Here is an 18,274-nt window from a genome sequence, read left to right on the forward strand (position 1 = left end):
ATATCCATCTATCATGTTGTTATAATGCCGTCCCCGCAAACCATTATTCGATTTCGTTGATTAACCCTGTGTACTCGTAAGGCCATAAGTGTCTATTTTACGATGTTCACTCAGGCTATGCCAAATGCTAGGGTAATTTCGGCATGTCATCTCAATTTATGCCTCCCTTATGTCTCAATACCGTTGGAGGGGCCTGTTGTGATGATGGCCTAAGGTTTGTTTACTTGAACACGGTGCATTTGGTTAATTTGACAAGTTGTTGATAGACATATTTTCAAGTTTTTCTTTATTGTGTAGGCTTTAATCTTTTTGTTTATCAGCCTGGCATATTCCTATCCAATTAGTTAATTGATTTATTGACGTAAAAATATGTATTAAAGATACAGGGCGGTTCTTATATGTTTACGACGAAATGTAAACAAAAAAATAATGTTAGCATGATTGAGTGTGGAGACGTCGCATAACATGGAGTCAATTTGCTTCTCGTCGTGTATTAACAAGCGACCCAGTCGCATATCGTCGACATGATCCTTTTTAGAGATACTAATCTATCTATTGGGAAAACAGAGATTTTATCAGTTAATTATTGCATTATCATCTTATTGATTAATAAGTCAAGAGTAATTAAAAAGCAGCTCCGCGGTTAATATTTTCAGAAAGCATGACGAGCTTGCTTCTTTTTTTTTTCGCGCCGCGCCTTTAGGCAGTTTCAATAGGACGGAAGCATCAGGAAACTGTATCGCGCGGAAGCTTATAACTACGGCTGAAAAAATGTGTATTTGGAAACTCTGACTAGGCATGCGCAAACCCCAAAGCACGTCTAGGAGAAGAGAGTCATATGAGATGTATGCAGACAGTAATCTGTAAGACTTGTTCAATAAAACTTGATTCCTTTCTTCCAAAAACATTGTTTACCTGAATGTTGCGACAATTCATACTAGTTGCGGTTAGGCCTACAGTACCAATTACATTATTCTCCAGTTTATGATTAGAGGCGTGAACTGATCATGTCGGAACCACACGTAAAACCTTTCATCTAACGGAGCTCATCATCCTTTTTAGTCGCGTCGTGGTTGGTCGGTCGGTTGGTAAACACCAAGTTGAGCACGCGACTGCAGCCATGTGTATGGCCTTTTTTAATTGCCTTGGTATAACATAGATGAAACAGGCCATGTGTTCCGTCGTGTTATACGTGACGCATAGTAGTTCAACATCGTATTATGAAGATAATAGTGTAACACTCTGACCATCAGGTCAACAACCCTTTTTCACTATTTCTCCCTACTCCATCTATTAACATTCCTAGTGGTTTCTTCCTATCCCTAGGTACTCTTTGTTCACTCTCCTATAACCCACATCCTTAATCAATTACTGTTTCCTCATCATCATGGAATGTTCCCTTTACTAAATAGTCCCCTCCCAGTACATGCATATTAATTAGGACCGTTCCTTAAAATATGGATGTACTGGTAAGAGAAGAGAAGAAAAGGAAAAGAGCTTTGTAGAATAAAACATTTATAATAGAGAGAAGAAAAGGTATGTAATATAGCCAGAACAGACTGTATTACATTGCATATTTAAATAAAGCTGTATCTGACCATAAACCATATTTGCTGTTGGTACATTTTGTGACTGTGTGAAATCCTGCCGCTGAGACTGTATGATGTAGTAACGGATACACAAAAATACCACCGTTACAATAGTGTCTCCATAGGCCAAGCAATTTAATTTAGTTAATTATTTCCTAATCTTGTATTTGATTGCATTAATCTATAAAAAACAAGGTTCACTAATTTACTTCAAGTAATACACGAAATAAACACGCCAGTTGAATCACGTATTTCAGTACTTGATTAGTCTACCTTTTGTATTAGTAAATGTATTATGACCTGAAAGTCTCTTGGGACTACGGTACATCTTGCAGTGATCACAAGCTACAAGTTTAAACTTGGGATACAAATTATTATGAAACAAAATTATGTATTGAAATAGAAATAAATTGAGTTAATCTCACAATTAAAAAAAACGTATTACGGTGTTTTAGATATGGTAATTTAGGAAGAAGATCATTACCATCAATCATATTCATCTTTTTGTTTATTTTGTAATCAGTTCAAGGAGTGAATGATGACCTATAGCCGCAGATTCACTTTGCATCTTCAAATTTGATTCTTTTTGTTTGTATAAAGAATATGTGTTTAATAAATATCATTATGTCATTTATCATTTTTATCATATTGCCATTTTAACAAGTACAGAGGCATGTACTTGTTAAAATGACAACACTTAGGCCAGGTGCGGGCAAAACATTTCTATTCATCACATTCTAATACTTATCGATTATAATGTTTATTGTGCTACACGATTTAGTTGAAAATAAGCACTTTATGTAACAGATTTGATCAGATGCGGTGGAGCAGCAGCCAGCGTGAAAATCTTTTTAGTTTTTCTATTTTAAAAAGGTTTGCGGTTTTGTGTCCACCCCACAGGAACTAAGTATTGTCATTCCATGTGGCGTACAGCAGAATAGACTGGTTCCACATTTTCTTAATATTATTTAATAAACACATTTTGTTAATAATCCTGTTAGTTTTTCTACTTTTTAAAAAGTCTGCGGTTTTTTGTCCACCCCAGAAACTATAAGTAGTGTCATTCCACGGGACGAACAGCAGACGGATTCCACATTTGTTATTATTTCATAAACACATTTGTTAATAATGATTTAAATGTTTCAAATAATTTGACTTACATCGGCGTACATAAAAATATGAAAGCATTCCATTCTCTGATTAGTACCATTTGACCTTTCAGACGCAATGGTGACATGTTTCCCTCGTTCTCCAGGCAATCAGAATCTACAAAAGAAGGTGAAAGATCAAAAGAAACAGGAAACATTCAAAATGTAAAGGCACTATGTTGCATGTATAGTCATATCAGGCCGATAGGGTGCAAGTCCACTGTACATTGTTGACATTAGTACCAAGTAAATAAATATGAAACTACTTTTTGTTGCAAGGAGGCGCATTCGTGATGATGTACCTTTTTTTCCTTTTCAGAGACTTTATTCAATAATATTTTCTTTAATACATATTTTAAATTTAAAATTGACATTCATGCATCCAATAAATACTTTTTAAAAAAAACACTCATATTAAAACAAAAATTACTTTCTATAAAATTCTTCTTGGTTAATTAAGAAGATAATCTGTTATATTACCTTGGTTTACAATGATGTAACTAATACTATTACAAAAGTATATATCATACAGTAAAAAACAATCAGCGAATGGGTTTTTTAAATTTTGAATATCGTTGTTTTGCGCAAATCCGTTTTGAACGTTGGGAAGTCCAACCAGGGAAGGAAGAGTGAAGTGTGTAATTTCACTCTTTCCTGGTCCAACGAAAAGCCAATGATGAGACATGCCGGCTCCTCGTTCACTACAAGAACTACAGTATAAAACTATAACCCCTATTTAGGGGAAGCCTTCGGGACTCAACAATCCCCTTAACAGTGGTGTCCTGAATTGGGGTTAAACCATATTTGTCCCTCGTTCTGTTCCCTTAGTGCCCCCAGAGGATGCTGTATTTTCTAATTTAATTTACAGTACTTATTTATTTTGGTCCAGAGCCATCTGGATCCCTACCTATTGATCACGCGAGATTCCGAGATTTTATACCCAATTGATAGAATTAGGCCTATAAACCTGGACACTAATCGAAGTGATTATGATCACCTTCAATCGCAGTGCAAAGATACTGGGAATTCCCGATATGAAACGCTACTGACTACTACGATATAACGATCAAAGATTTACGCTGGTCTACAGTTTTTACAGAACCGGTTGGTGAAAGTTCGATTGACGTTCCATAGGTCAGCCTGCGTCTGGTTTGATTGTGTTGATTTTTGCCTTCATTTATTGTGGATGTGTAGGCCTAGTATCTAGATACCATGGATGAATCGGTAGGTAAATTAGGTGGCATGTCATTGTTAAGTTGTACTGTGTACCCATTCCTATTTATTTTCGGAATTATTGAGTATCAACGAAATTAATAATGTAAATCGATATTATACCATGTGCTGGAAAACATAAAATATCGTATTGTAATGCATTTTATAGATGAATATGTATGGGTGTGGTGGGTCACGTGGTGGATGTATGTATGAAGCGAATGCACTTGAGAAAATGAACTCGGGCTAAAAATAACAGTAAAGCGATTTACGCGACTTATTTATGTAGTATGTCTACGGAAACGATTGGCAAAATTACAGAGGTTGCCTGCCTCCGGTTTTATTGTTAATTTTGTCTTCATTGTTGTACAGTAGCACGTAGGCCCTACGGTGTCTATAATACGATAGGATAACATGGATGTATCGGTAAGTACAGTAACATTACTACTTGGTCATGTTTTAAAGTTGCCGTATTCAATGGCTCCAGTGGTTAAAAGGCAGTGCGACTGTATGCATGTGTATTAGACCTAGTGAGCGGTCGAGGACTTTCTTCATTCTCAAAGTCGGAGAGTGTAGGCCTACACGTTTACAGATATTCATTTTCCAATCAAATTATAATGTAAATCGATATTTACCACCATGTGCCGACAAACATAAAATATCACACAGTATATCATGAGAACTTAGACGTTTAATTGTTTAAATTTGTACACATGTTATTCAAATTTCACATGGTTTGTATTTAATAATTTTCTTTTTATTTCTTCGCAGCCATTGATATCTCAACCACCACGCGAACCAAGCATAGGCGGCCATGTCTACCAGTACGATCCAACCACTGCAAAGTTAGTCAGCTCCATTCCAGCAGTTCACAAAAGTAGCCAGACGCTGACTAGACAATTATACAGGACTACTGCCGAACTATCGCAACATGTTGAGTGCCTTCGGCGCGACCTGCATGGAAACATTAGCTATGAGCAATTTATGGCAGGTAAGTAATTACCGATGTGTGAAACCGGGTTCTCCGCCATGTTAACTTCATTCAGAGTTTAGTCACATATATTCACTAATCCACCAGTACAATAACGTAACCATTCCTTATTCATGTATAAGAATACCACGTTCACACGCAGAACTCTCTTAAGCTTTACACCTTAACCCTGAAACAAGAGGAAAAGGATCTTTAACACGTTATCAATGATCGTTCCTTTCAGACATGCTATCCCATAATGAGATAATGTTGGCCAAGCGACAGTTCATGCCATATGACTACATAACATTTGAGATACTTTCGACTCCAAACTTTCCAGTTGTAGCAGAAAAGAAGAACATGACACAAGGCAGAATACTTCTTACAAACCGTAGAATGATTATGCTGACTAACGAAAGCACACGTCATCAGAGTATGTGTTTTACAAAGCTTTTTATATATGGTTGCTAGACAATTCCTAATGCGAGTCGATTTCTAACTGAATGTGTCGATAGGATAAATAGAAAAATACGCGAATGATGGTGATGCTTGTACCCATTCCATCATTTTCTCTAAAGATTGTTTCTTTTCATATGTCCAAAAGCTCTCCAAACTAGAATATGGTATAAGGCCTACATCTTCTGGTAGAACGTTTTACTCATCAAGGCACAAATGACAAAAATAAATGAATAGGCCTATGTACGGTAATACATCTTTCTTTGCAAAATGAAATAGTATTTTATAATTTAATAATGATTGATTATATCTGCTTTTGTTGTAACCTCATCCATTGCAGTATTCAAGTTATTATTAATTATGTTATCTATTATTTTAGGAACGGAAGTTGTGGCATTTCCACCCGGAGCCAAAAAACCTGATAAATATTTCCTGAAGTGTGAGGTCGGCGATACTTTCCATTATCAGTTCTTGCCGTTAAAGAACGTTCGAACTGTTGAGGTTGATGCCATGTTTGGAGCTTCCATGTCTACATACATTAACAGCCAAGAAGTATGTTGGCCTCTCAATATGCTTAGTTGGTTTGGGGTGAGTAGGCCTGCTTTATTTTAGTTATACGCCGTGTACATCGTATTTAAGCTTGGTTTCCACTTTGGACGCAACCATAGTCAGCCGAAACGTAGGCCTAAATACGTGTTGCAAGTATCACAGACGACGTAAAGGATCATCCGAACTGTCGCTTGTGATTGTTCAACTCACGGTATGGAGTCACTGCGTTGCGTCCAAGTAGGAAACAGGCTTAATAGCAAGTATTTAAATGTATCTCAATATCGTGTCGTAAATCAGGGAAATCCCTGAGTAAATCTTCTAATAAAAAAGCAATGTTCTCAACAATGACATTTTTTCTTTAGCATGCGATGTGTCTGAAGAACTGGAAAGAAACCGATCGCAGCTCAAACCCATCACTAAACCAACGCATCTTGAAACTTAGTGTTGATCTGCCGCCATGGGGAAACCCATGCATTATCACCATCTACGTGAATCCGACCACACATATTCTTCTCGTCAAAGACTTTCTTTGCGACTTACAAGCGTATGGGCCGGCAATGGAACTTGAAACTTGCCAGAAACATTGCTAAGCAAAGCACTTGTTGAACCAATGAATGAATTCTGCAACACAGTCCATTTATTTAAATTTAAGGAACAAATCCATAACAACGCACATTCTTTTTCAGTACCGTTAACCATTAAAACTATAATTCTCTTTTAAACAGGGAGGCTAAACTTACCCCTGGTATTTCACTTCGCTGCTTTTAAACATTAAAATAAATATATGGTTTTAGAATAAGAGTTTTGAATAGTGGAAATGATCTGGTTAGGTTTACTACAAACTACAGTATATGTTACGATCTTCAAATCTATTCACTAAATGGAAGAAAATCCTATTTTAGTGTGATTTTCCTTTTTGTATTTTTTGTTGTATATATGGAATTTTTATTTATTTTTATCACTATCTGGTTAAAATACGGTTAAAATTGGTTTGTTTTGTGGTGTTTTTAGTAAAGTAGATGTTCATTATAGGCCCTACAACGGAGTTTTGTACACATAAATTAAAATGTTTCCAACCGAATTTTGTAGTATTTGTTTTGATTTGAATGGATCCGCCTAATACCATGTCATTCATTTATTTTTTGTTTTTTCTCTTTTGTTCTAGAGAATTCTTTATTTTATATTTCAATAAGAAAGAACAATGGATTAGAATTTTAAACCAATGAGTTTACGTTACGTTACGTTACCCATTTCTAAACAAATAATGATAAGTTGAATCAGGATATCATAGATACCGTAGGTCGTAACATTTCTACGTTTGAAAGTAGACATTCATTAAATTCGCCAAGAGGGAAAAACAAGCGTTTTAAGGCGAAAAGAAAAGAATGATACCGACATAATACTAAATTATAAGGATCAAGGATCAGTCCGGTAGACGTTGATAGATATTACTGTAGCAGCAGTGAGTAACGCCAATTTAACGTTTAAGAATACATTAATGATGACGTGTCAGACGTAAATCGGGCGACATAACGTAACGTTATATTAGTTTAGTCTTTAATTTATTTATTTTAGGTAGCCTCTTAACCGTGGTTCCCACCATGGATACCTCCATGTTCCCACTAGCGACGCAACGCAAGGACGTAACGCAACGCAAGTGAATTGACCAATCACAAGCGATGGCTTATTCGCTTGTGATTGCTAACTGTCTATAACCTCGCTTGTCATTGGTCAAAACGCTTGCGTTGCGTTTACGTCCTTGTGTTACGTTCTAGTGGGAACCAAGCTTTAGTATACACGTAACTCATTGATGTCAAAGAGGACCCTAAAAAAGGGAAATTGAAATAAAGAAACATTGAAGTTACCACGATAAGTATTGAGTTTCATGTACGACGTGACAAACACCACTTTTATTCACATTAATATCATAGTAATGCCATCACCATAAATCTTATTATCATATCATTATTTTCATTATTATCACATTTTTGTTATGTTCTATTTTTTATTATTAAAATTTAATCAACTTCATCAATGGTAGTCCTATAACATTTTGTAAATTCAATTTATAATTCCATATTACCTCCGTGGACCTAGGTACATGCTCTGGTGATACAATTAGTGGGTAGGCCTATAACCATGACCGGTATTACCATAATTTTATCTCTAATCAGATTAAACTAGTCAATCACTTTTCCTCTAAACGAAATTTTGAATACCATTAGCAGGGAAGTATCAAGAATTCACTGAAACGCTTTATTGGCTCGTTTCCAGGTACTTATGTTGCCGAACTTGGAAATTCCCCGGTATGGAACGCCAATTAGGAGTAAAAACATACTGTACCAGTAACAAAAAGAAAGCGTGCGTACGTAATGCATACTATGCACACATTATGTTATTATATTACTGGACTTAAAACATTTCGAACAATGAATAAATCTGGAGTTTTACATTTCTACAGAGTTGTTTATAAACGTTTCTGACCTTTCTGGCGCACCGTAGTTGAGGTCGTTCATCTGCTTGTTTTCTCATGGTTTTGCATGAGTGAGTACATTACAGACTCTGGCCTATAAACCCATTCTATCATTTTGATTGTTGATGTGCAGCAGCATTTTTCATGTTTGGATGAAATTTCATTAAAATATAAAATCATATGGAAGCATCGGTAAGTGATTGTAGAATGAGTAGGGCGTATGCAGGCATGGCGTATGGGAGGGCACTGGCCAGAACCACCGTGGTTATTGAGTCATTATTTTACTTCCTCCTTATTGTATTATCCTTGGGTGGGTAGCGCTTCCGTTCCAGACGAAAGACCCCGTTGACCTGCCGTACATAACACGTTCAATCGTAATAATTATTTCTTTCGAGCGTGAGGATAGATGCACAAGACTAAGTTTAAAATTGTACGTATTTGTATTATTTTTGCAATTTCGTGTGAATAATGCGCCAGTCTCTGATATGTGGATCGCGCAAAATACCCTTAAGTGAAATTAAACAGCACAATTAGGCCTAAATATTATGTCTTTACAGTCTTTCTTATCTTCAATGTCATTCTATGATTTTCTATATACCGTAACTTTTCGTGATATCAATGTGTTTATATTGATGCTATACATTGCGCTTAATCTTACTTGAATCTTACTTGAATCTTACTTGAATCTTACTTGAATCTTACTTGAATCTTACTTGAATCTTACTTGAATCTCATGATTAAGGCAAATGCCTTTTAAACGCCCTCCATTTCTTCTGTATTTATCTAGAATTGGTAGCAAAATTTATCTCCCATTGCTCTGCCTTCGTTTAGTCAGGGAAGAGTTAAATTTAACTCTTCCCTGGTTTAGTTGATCCTTGAATGCATTTATGTTTTCTGCTTGTACTTTAGTGTGGTATAGATTGTTCCATGTGTTGACGATTCTACTTGAAAAGGAGTGGCTTCTGATTTTCAGTCGGGCTCTTGGCTTTCTTAATTTGAATTGATGGCCCCTTGTTCTACTGTTCTAAAGTCAAAAAAGGTTTCGGCTTCAATATCATCCAAGCCCTTGATAATTTTAAACACTTGTATAATGTCCGCTCTCCTTCTTCTGTAATTCAGTGTAGGTAATCCAAGCTCTTTTAATCTCTGATCGTAAGATTTATCTCTTAACTTTTTGACAATTTTAGTGGCCCTACGCTGCACTCTTTCAAGCTTATCCAAATCAGAAAGGCCCTTACCATATACAGCTTGCGTATTCCAGATGAGGTCGAATTACACTTTTATAAAGGGGCAGTTAAGAGTCAGGATTGTTACCCTAGAGTTCTTTTTCACCAAACTTACATAAAATAGGCACTACTTAGTAAATATGTAACTTTTGTCGCGCGGTTTACGTGTTATCCTTTTGAAATTTGGAAGTTTAGGCATGAACGCGATATCACGGCGCATTTAGGCCTACTGCTTTTTTATTTATTTATTTATTTATTTAGCAACATATTTATACAGGATAATACACAATCAAGTAGAAATAAACTTGTTTTGCATTGTGGTCCTGTCGACAAAAACGGCTAAAAAATAGAGCCTAATATTAATAAACGGACTATGTTTCTATTTCAAAGATTGCCATGACTCAACCAAGCGGAGGATATGCGTCTGTTTACCACTATGATCCACTCTCTGTAAACGTCGTAAACTCCATTCCGGGCGTTCACAAAAGTAGCCAGAAGTTGACTCAAGAATTAAACAGGACTGTTGCCCAACTAGCGCAAAATGTTGAAGCCCTGCGAAGCGACCTCCATGGAAACATTAGTTATGAGCAATTTATGGCAGGTAAGTCAGAACAGAATTATTGGGCGCCCGACGTTTGCATTAAAAGCTTGGTTCCCACTAGAGACGCGACGTAACGCAACGTAAGTGATTTGACCAATCACAAGCGATGGATTGTTCGAACAATCGCTTGTGATTGGTCAACTTGCTTGCGTTGCGTCTCTAAAGCTTGATTCTCACTAGCGACGCAACGTAACCTACGCAACATAAGCAGATGCACTTCCAATAATTGTGATTGCCCCCGCCTGCGTGAAATCAAACCTGCGAATTTTGCAGCACTGTTGCGTCGTTGGTTCCCACTTGTGATTACGCAATACATCACTTTGCGTCTATACGTCGTTGCGTTGCGTTCTAGTGGGAACCACGCTTAATGAGAACCAAGCTTAAGTGTTACTACGGTTCACACTAGTTCCGTTTCACCGGCGCAGGCAAATCAAAGCAATATTGAACGTTCGCCTTCTTCCACGAAACGAATAAGTATCGGTATTAACTATTATCCCTTTTGTACCATACCGTTTTATCATTATACCGCTGTATTTTACAACTCAATGGTTTTATAGTCATTACAACTGTTAATACCTGTACTATCTATTCCCTTAATAAGCTAGCTATGATATTCTTATCTTCTTAAATAATCAATTATAACTTGTAAAATTTGTAAATACGGGCTGTTGACTTTCTACTTGTGTGGGAAATGTTCCACTTCAATGCCTTCGCAAAATTGACACCTCGAATGTTATAAATGAGGATTTTCACTGCAGGAGTTTATATCCGTGTATTTGCCGTATCCTCTGGTTGAGTGGGTTCGAAAGCTCTCTGGCTGCTAATAATAACATTGAAAGAAAACTGGAAAACGAAACGCGATTTCCGGATTTAGAATAGAAACCGGACAGGAAATATGGACGATTTTAAACTTTCTTTTTATCCATTACATTACATGGATGTTAGGTATGCATTCATAAATAGGAATAAACAGTAACTATGCCCATAATGGGCTTGTAAATTAGATCCATGCTATGACGCACGGCAAGCGACTATACTAGTTAATCCGTAACTCCTTTTTTTTAAACTCTGTGCGGAGCAATTAGAAACTATTAGAATTTTGCCGAAGCGAAAAACTCGCAGAAAGGGATTTGGAAAATAAAAATATCAATAACGCATGCGTTAGGCCTATTCATATGCGTATTAAGCTGACATTTTTTTGTTATCTCGGCAGCTTAAACCAGTCACTCGCTTCTCTAAACCCCTACATTAATACCTTATTAAACGAGACAGAAATTATGAACACCAGAGAGTTATTAAAATTCACAGAAACGCTATATTGACTTATGTTGCCAAACTTGGAAATTCCCCGGTATGGAACGCCAATTAGGAGTAAAAACATACTGTACCAGTAACAAAAAGAAAGCGTGCGTACGTAATGCATACTATGCACATATTATGTTATTATATTACTGGACTACATTTCTTTAGTTTATAAACGTTTCTGACCTTCTGAGGTCATTTATCGTCTGCTCTTCTTCTCATGGTTGTGCATGAGTGAGTATATTACAAACGATGGCCTATAAACCCATTCTATCATTTTGATTGTTGATGTGTAGCAAAAGTTTTTATGTTTGCAAGAAATTTTATTAGAAACTATTCGAATTTTGCCGAAGCGAAAATTTCGCAGAAAGGGATTTGTAAAATAAAAATAAGAATAACGAATGGGGATGCGTATTAATTAAGCTGACACTTGATTCGCGTGAACAAATTCCTCTGGAAAACAGGCATATTTTCCCGTTCGCGTTCGCGTGAATCGAAAACGTCAGCTTATACGCATGCGTATTCATGTTTTCATCTTCCAAATCCCTCTCTACGCATGCGTATAAGCTGACGCTTTCGACACGCGCGAACAAATTCGCCTAGTGGAAAGTCAGCAAAGGCGGCGATGGGTGCATAACACTAAACATTTTCCGTTACTTTTTTTTATAGACACGCTTTGTCATAATGAGATCGTATTGGCCAACCGACAGTTCATGCCATATGACTACATAACATTTGAGTTATTGGCGAGTCCAAACTTTCCAGTTGTACCCGTTAAGAAAACCATGACACGAGGCAGATTGTTCCTCACAAACCGGAGACTGATTATGCTGTCTAACGAAGGCACTCAAAGTATGTGTTTTACATTGTCTTTTGATAAGGGCTAGCCCAGGTTATCACTAAGATGCTATCGAGCTTTCGATTGCGAACAAGTCATTCATTGTGCGCATGGGGGAAAGTTGGGAAGTTCTTCCTCTATTTCCTCGACACAGTTGTGGTTTCTAGGTTCAGGCGACGACGACGACCGGACGACAACCGACCGACGACATCAATTTGTATGTCGTGTTCGTGGTTCGTTGCAAACCGTAAGCGCCCTAATTTCAATGATTTACCTTATACATTATTGTTTTCAATGTTTTTCTATAGAGAATGAATGTTTTGAATATTTGTTCAAGTAAAAAGAAACGAAATAAAGCTTACACTAAATGTGAAGATTGAATTACATTATCATGTTTTGTAGTATCGTTATCTATTCATGTACCGTCTGAATTATTTTAGAAACGGAAGTTGTTGCAGTTCCTCCAGGCAGTACAAAAAAACCTAGTAAATATTCCATAAACTGTGAAGCAGGTGATGCATTCCACTATCAGTTCTTGCCGTTAAAGAACGTACGAGCTGTTGAGCTTGATGCCATAGTTGGAGCTTCCATGACTACCTTCATTGACAGCCAAGAAGCATGTTGGCCTCTCAAGATGTGTAGTTGGTTTGGGGTGAGTTATACCATAGAGAAATAAAGTTGTTTTCCATGATTATTACGAATATAATTTTGTATAGGAAAGTTAACATAGCCATTAGCTTTCGCTATTACAGTGAAACTTGAACAGGTGTACTGTGTATTTTATATAATATTGGGTCATTCTAGGACTGGTATCAGTGTACAACAATTACGTGCGTTAGACATTTTATCTCAGCTTCATTACGATGTCACGTATGCCTACACCAATTCCATCAATGCCCAGAGGGGAAAAACGTCGCTTCGAGTTGGAAATCTAATAGAAAATCAGCGTCACGTTTTGGTTCATAATGCTAAACACTATAATGGCAATGTTTGACAAGATAATTTTATTTTTAGAAAGCAATGTGTCTGAGAAGCTGGTACGAAGTCGGTCGCGTAGCCAACCCGTCACTAAACCAACGCATCTTGAAACTTAGTGTTGATCTGCCGCCATGGGGAAACCCGTGCATTGTCACTATCTACGTGCAGCCAACCACAAATATTCTTCTCGTCAAAGACCTGCTCAGTGACTTGCAGGCATATGGACCAGCAATGAGACTTGCGTCGTACGAGAAAGAGACATAGGCCGCCTATTGGTGATCGCCTCCTCAGAGTAGGTTGGTGACGTAGGCATTCACGATTTACAGTCTTTACAAAATCGTAATGAGGTATATGTTAATTAAAACGTTTTTATTTTTTTTAATTTCTTATTAATGATTATATTGTTTACAAAATGAGCATTTCTTAGTAGTGTTAGTACAGTGTTATATTTAGAGTAAAGCTTAATCCATCGAGAAGTGACGATGAGAAAAGCCTTATAGAAAGCATCTGAATATTAAAAATACAGTATTGATTAAAAAAAACCTTTTACACGCCTGTGTTTTTAAAATGCAAATTATATAGCACTACATTTTTAGATTATATTACATTACCAAGTCTATAGCGGCATTCTTAACAAAACACAGCTGTTCCACCTATACAAATAATCTTAAAAATGCTGTGTCTGCCCCCAGCTTGGGCAAATGTTGTGCGTAAGTCCCACGACAGGTAGACTCGATCCCCGTGAGACTAAGTTAAATAACAATACACAACCTATCAAAACGCACAGAGATGTGAATGCCACAGCTGGCTATTACAGTTCAGAGATAGATAATAGCATATTATGATTCTATAAAAGAAAATCAAATAACTGCTTGAAAAACTCCTCAAGGGTGCAATTAAATGCATTCATATAGTAATGCCATAAGTTGTTGAATAACAAACAAAGCGCTCCAAATGGCGACAACTATGCTGATGAAGTCACTGATGATGCAACTATATTTAATTTTAAGATTAGCGCAATTTTATTTCGCAATCTTTCCTACTCGAACTCTGTACGAAGCATCGCTTGACAGCAACAATCCGCTTGTATATACGACGGCGAGTTTCGATTTTTGTTACTTTTAGGATTTTTTTATGCGGAGAGTAGGCCTACAATATTGATGGTGTAGTTTGCTGTCGTCGGTGCCCTTAAACGGTGCTCATGGTGGGAACTCTTTACCTTAAGCGTGGTTTCCACGAGGCGCAGGGGCAAACACATTTATTGGAAGGGCACTTTCTTACGTTACGTTGGTTGCATTACGTTGCGTCGCTAATGGGAACCAAGCTTTCGTTTATTTTATTTCGTTTATTTATTTTTTTCCACTCACTTATATATATATATATATATATATATATCATTTACATTTACATAACATATATTAAATGTGGGTGGATGGAAGTCACAGTAAGTTCACTGAACTTTAAGTCGTGACTCCCGTATGCCTATAAGTATACTAACATTGCTACAGAGTAGACTAAAATATGAATATATAATAGTGAAAGTACATAAAATAAAAAATAAAAAAATTTAAATTATAGAAGTTAAGATAAACCAGGCAATTATATAATATAATGATAAAAGGGATAATGATAACAATTAGAGTACAATATGAAATATAATTAAATATGGTATAATAACAAGTATAACGATACAATGTAGCGGAGATTATTGAATACCAGGGTGAAGGATTTAATGCCATGTATCACCACCAAATAAATAAGGATAAAAGATCGGCGAAAAATTATGTAGCATATTCTGACACCATTTTGTGTTTGAAATTAGATTTAAAACTAGAAAAGGAAGATTTCTGTTTAAGTTCATTTGAGAGTGAAGTCCAAAGTTTGGGACCAAAATAATGCATAGAAAATCGTCGAGCCTTAACATTTAAATTATCAAGGATATAATTGTTAACAGAGGATCGGGTTTTATAGGAATGGCGTTCGTCAATTCTTGTAAATAAAGCATTAAAATGTGAAGGCAGTAAATTGTTAGATAAACGGTACATAAATGAGGCAACTTGTAATTTATTTAAATCATAAATGTTTAAAACGTTAAATCTTTTAAAAAGTAATTTTGTATGGGCTCTAAATGATTCTCCCGCGCAAATCCGAAGTGCACGTTTTTGTAGTTTAAAAAGGCGGTCAATTTGAGTTTTCTCTAGACTTGTCCAGGGGCATAACGTATTAAATTTATCGAGAATAATTGCCCAACATAAATTGGCATAAGAAAGGTAAGGCAAAACTAAAGTATTATAAAGGGTTAATAAGGTTTTTTTAGGGAAGATATGTTTTAATTTGTTCAATATTCCAACATTTCTAGAAACTAGATTACTGATTTTATTTATATGTAGTTTCCAAGTCAGAGAGGCATCTATGGTTACTCCTAAAAATTGTGTTTCATTAACTCGTTTGATCATTTTATTATCAATGTATATTTGTTCATTTAAAGAATTTGAAATTTTACGTTTAGAAAATATTATATAGTTCGTTTTGAATGTATTAAGAGTTAATTTATTGTGTTTGAGCCAATTTGAAACTTTAAGTAACTCATCATTGACAATTTTAAACAAGGTATTTAATTTAGGATGAGAGAAAAAAATATTTGTGTCGTCAGCAAATAAGATAAAATTTAGTAATTTAGAGCTGTTTGGTATATCGTTAACAAAAATCATGAATAAGGAGTGGTCCAAAAATCGATCCTTGGGGAACACCACAGGTTAAACGGGAATAGGAAGAGTTAAAATTATTTAAGGAAGTAAACTGAACACGATTGAAAAGGTAGCTTTTAATTAGTTTTAAAGGAAGGCCTCTGATACCGTAATTTGAAAGTTTATGAATTAAAATATCGTGGTTAATAGTATCGAAGGCCTTCGATAAATCAAGGAAAATGCCAACAGAAAACTCATTTTTACTCAGGGCAATTGTAATTTTGTCAAAAATATCTAATAAAGCAAGATCTGTTGAATACCTTTTCCTGAAACCATATTGGCCTTTAAATAAAATGTTATGTTTAGTTAAAAGGGAAGAAATTCGATTATGCATTATTTTTTCAATTAATTTTGAGAAACAAGGAAGTAGGGAGATTGGTCTGTAGTTATTGAAATGATGAGGATCTTCTTTCTTGTAGATAGGGATGACTTTAGCTATTTTAAAAGAATCAGGAAAAATACCGGTTTGAAAAGAAGTATTAAAAATGTGAGTTACCATAATTGCTGATTGGAGAAATCTTGTTAAAGCGTGGTTCCCACTAGAACGCAACGCAACGTAACGCAGCGACGTATCGACGCAAAGTGCTGTATTGCGTAATCACAAGTGGGAACCGACGACGCAATAGTGCTGCAAACATCGTAGGTTTGATTTCGTATCATTTTCTATAATTGTTATTCATGTGGTTTTGGGTGGTTCTCTTGACTTTCTCATTGATTCGGATAGAGCTCTTTGTGTTGGGATATCAGCAAGGAAGGGGTCCACACCATGTCACTCTGCTACACTTTTTCACGTTTGTTATATAAATCTATATTTGTTATTATAATTAGGCCAGCTAATGCCTAAAATGCGTCTCTTTTTGTGAAATATGTCAGTCTCGTCTTCCATTATGTGAGTCAGTAAAAACTTTAATTAAATCCAAGATAAGTGATTAGATTTTCTAGGAATATGTATTGTTGTATACGGTTTAATAAAATAAATGTATTTACATGTTGTATCTGCTTTTTGTTTTATTGGATTGAAATCCGAATGTGAAAATATCGAATAAATTTCACCGATATCGGGGACATTCTTCTCTTAAACCCCCATAACCGTTCCACATGAATGAGGACAGACATGAGTGATATTAGACAACAAACGTTTGAAAAGTTCTGAAGTGCAGAAGGAAATGTATTATATTCTCCGGTTCAGCATTAAGCGTGGTTCCCACTAGCTAGCGACGCAACACAAGGACGTAACGCAACGCAAGTGAATTGACCAATCACAAGCGATGGCTTATTCGCTTGTCTATAACTTCGCTTGTCATTGGTTAAAACGCTTGCGTTGCGTTTACGTCCTTGCGTTACGTTCTAGTGGGAACCAAGCTTACAAGCGTGGTTCCCACTAGAACGCAACGCAGCGACGTTTTGACGCAAAGTGCTGTATTGCGTAATAATATCACAAGTGGGAACCGGCGAAGCAATAGTGCTGCAAAAAATTGCCGGTTTGATTTCACGCAGGTGGGGGCAAACACAATTATTGGAAGGGCATTTTCTTACGTTGCGTAGGTTGCGTTACGTTGCGTCGCTAGTGGGAACCAAGCGTTTGCAATACTGAACTGAAATGTTTGCTCTAGATTAAGCGTGGTTCCCACTAGAACGCAACGCAACGTAACGCAGCGACGTATCGACCCAAAGTGATGTATTGCGTAATCGCAAGTGGGAACCGACGACGCACCTTTGTTGTAAAAATCGCAGGTTTGATTTCACGCAGGTGGAGGCAAACGCAATGATTGGAAGGGCATTTTCTTACGTTGCGTAGATTGCGTTACGTTGCGTCGCAAGTGAGAACTAAGCTTTAAGTAAAAAGTGCAGACAAATGCGCATGCCCAGTGAGCATAGTTATTAAAAACAAGCATTTCCACCTCGCACCTACTATTTATGTTCTGTTTATGACGTCACTTAACGTCACACAATAGTTTAAATCTACGTGAAAGCTTTTAGTACACTTATAGTAGGTGATTTGCTATGTAATAATTTCTATAATCTAAATGTTTCTGGATTCTGGAAATAATTAAATTAAGTGTTTCAAACAATGAGGTTAAGCATTCCTGTGCGTATAAACAAAACCCAGAAAGAGGGCGCGCCATTTAAATGCGTTACAACTTATTATTTTGCAAAGCTAATTTTTTTTTCCATGCAAGAGTCG

The 18,274-nt window shown here is 36.4% G+C and overlaps 3 protein-coding genes across 4 annotated transcripts in view; 2 read left to right on the forward strand and 1 right to left on the reverse strand.

Moving 5' to 3' along the window:
• LOC140054653 (soluble guanylate cyclase 88E-like) overlaps positions 1-18,274 on the reverse strand; it is a 42,825-nt gene that overhangs the window by 14,021 nt on the left and 10,530 nt on the right. Inside the window, exon 5 of the mRNA XM_072099727.1 lies at positions 2,750-2,855. Within this exon, the coding sequence (XP_071955828.1) occupies positions 2,750-2,855 (106 nt within the window). The remainder of the gene's footprint in view (positions 1-2,749; positions 2,856-18,274) is intronic.
• LOC140054656 (uncharacterized) lies at positions 3,935-7,775 on the forward strand. 2 transcript variants are annotated; one of them, XM_072099730.1, is made up of 5 exons: positions 3,935-3,961; positions 4,721-4,940; positions 5,164-5,352; positions 5,755-5,963; positions 6,287-7,775. In XM_072099730.1, the coding sequence occupies exons 1-5, from the start codon at positions 3,950-3,952 to the stop codon at positions 6,512-6,514; spliced, it is 858 nt and encodes a 285-aa protein (XP_071955831.1). In that variant the 5' UTR covers positions 3,935-3,949; the 3' UTR covers positions 6,515-7,775. The 2 variants fall into 2 exon arrangements, with proteins under 2 accessions (XP_071955831.1, XP_071955830.1); XM_072099729.1 differs by lacking the exon at positions 3,935-3,961 and adding an exon at positions 4,063-4,375.
• Positions 8,435-17,075, forward strand: LOC140054657 (uncharacterized). Its single transcript, XM_072099731.1, has 5 exons — positions 8,435-8,589; positions 10,014-10,224; positions 12,196-12,378; positions 12,805-13,016; positions 13,379-17,075. Exons 1-5 carry the CDS (start codon positions 8,578-8,580, stop codon positions 13,604-13,606), a joined length of 846 nt encoding a protein of 281 aa, XP_071955832.1. The 5' UTR covers positions 8,435-8,577; the 3' UTR covers positions 13,607-17,075.

This window comes from Antedon mediterranea, chromosome 7 (genome assembly GCF_964355755.1).
Source record: "Antedon mediterranea chromosome 7, ecAntMedi1.1, whole genome shotgun sequence".
Classification (NCBI taxonomy): domain Eukaryota; kingdom Metazoa; phylum Echinodermata; class Crinoidea; order Comatulida; family Antedonidae; genus Antedon; species Antedon mediterranea.

Bases quoted from the DNA above. Each gene is read 5' to 3' on its own strand.
- LOC140054656 (XM_072099730.1), top strand. The intron at 4,941-5,163 runs GTAAGTAATTAC...CGTTCCTTTCAG, and splicing joins CTATGAGCAATTTATGGCAG to ACATGCTATCCCATAATGAG. The intron at 5,353-5,754 runs GTATGTGTTTTA...CTATTATTTTAG, and splicing joins CGAAAGCACACGTCATCAGA to GAACGGAAGTTGTGGCATTT.
- LOC140054657 (XM_072099731.1), top strand. The intron at 12,379-12,804 runs GTATGTGTTTTA...GAATTATTTTAG, and splicing joins GTCTAACGAAGGCACTCAAA to AAACGGAAGTTGTTGCAGTT. The intron at 13,017-13,378 runs GTGAGTTATACC...TTTTATTTTTAG, and splicing joins AGATGTGTAGTTGGTTTGGG to AAAGCAATGTGTCTGAGAAG.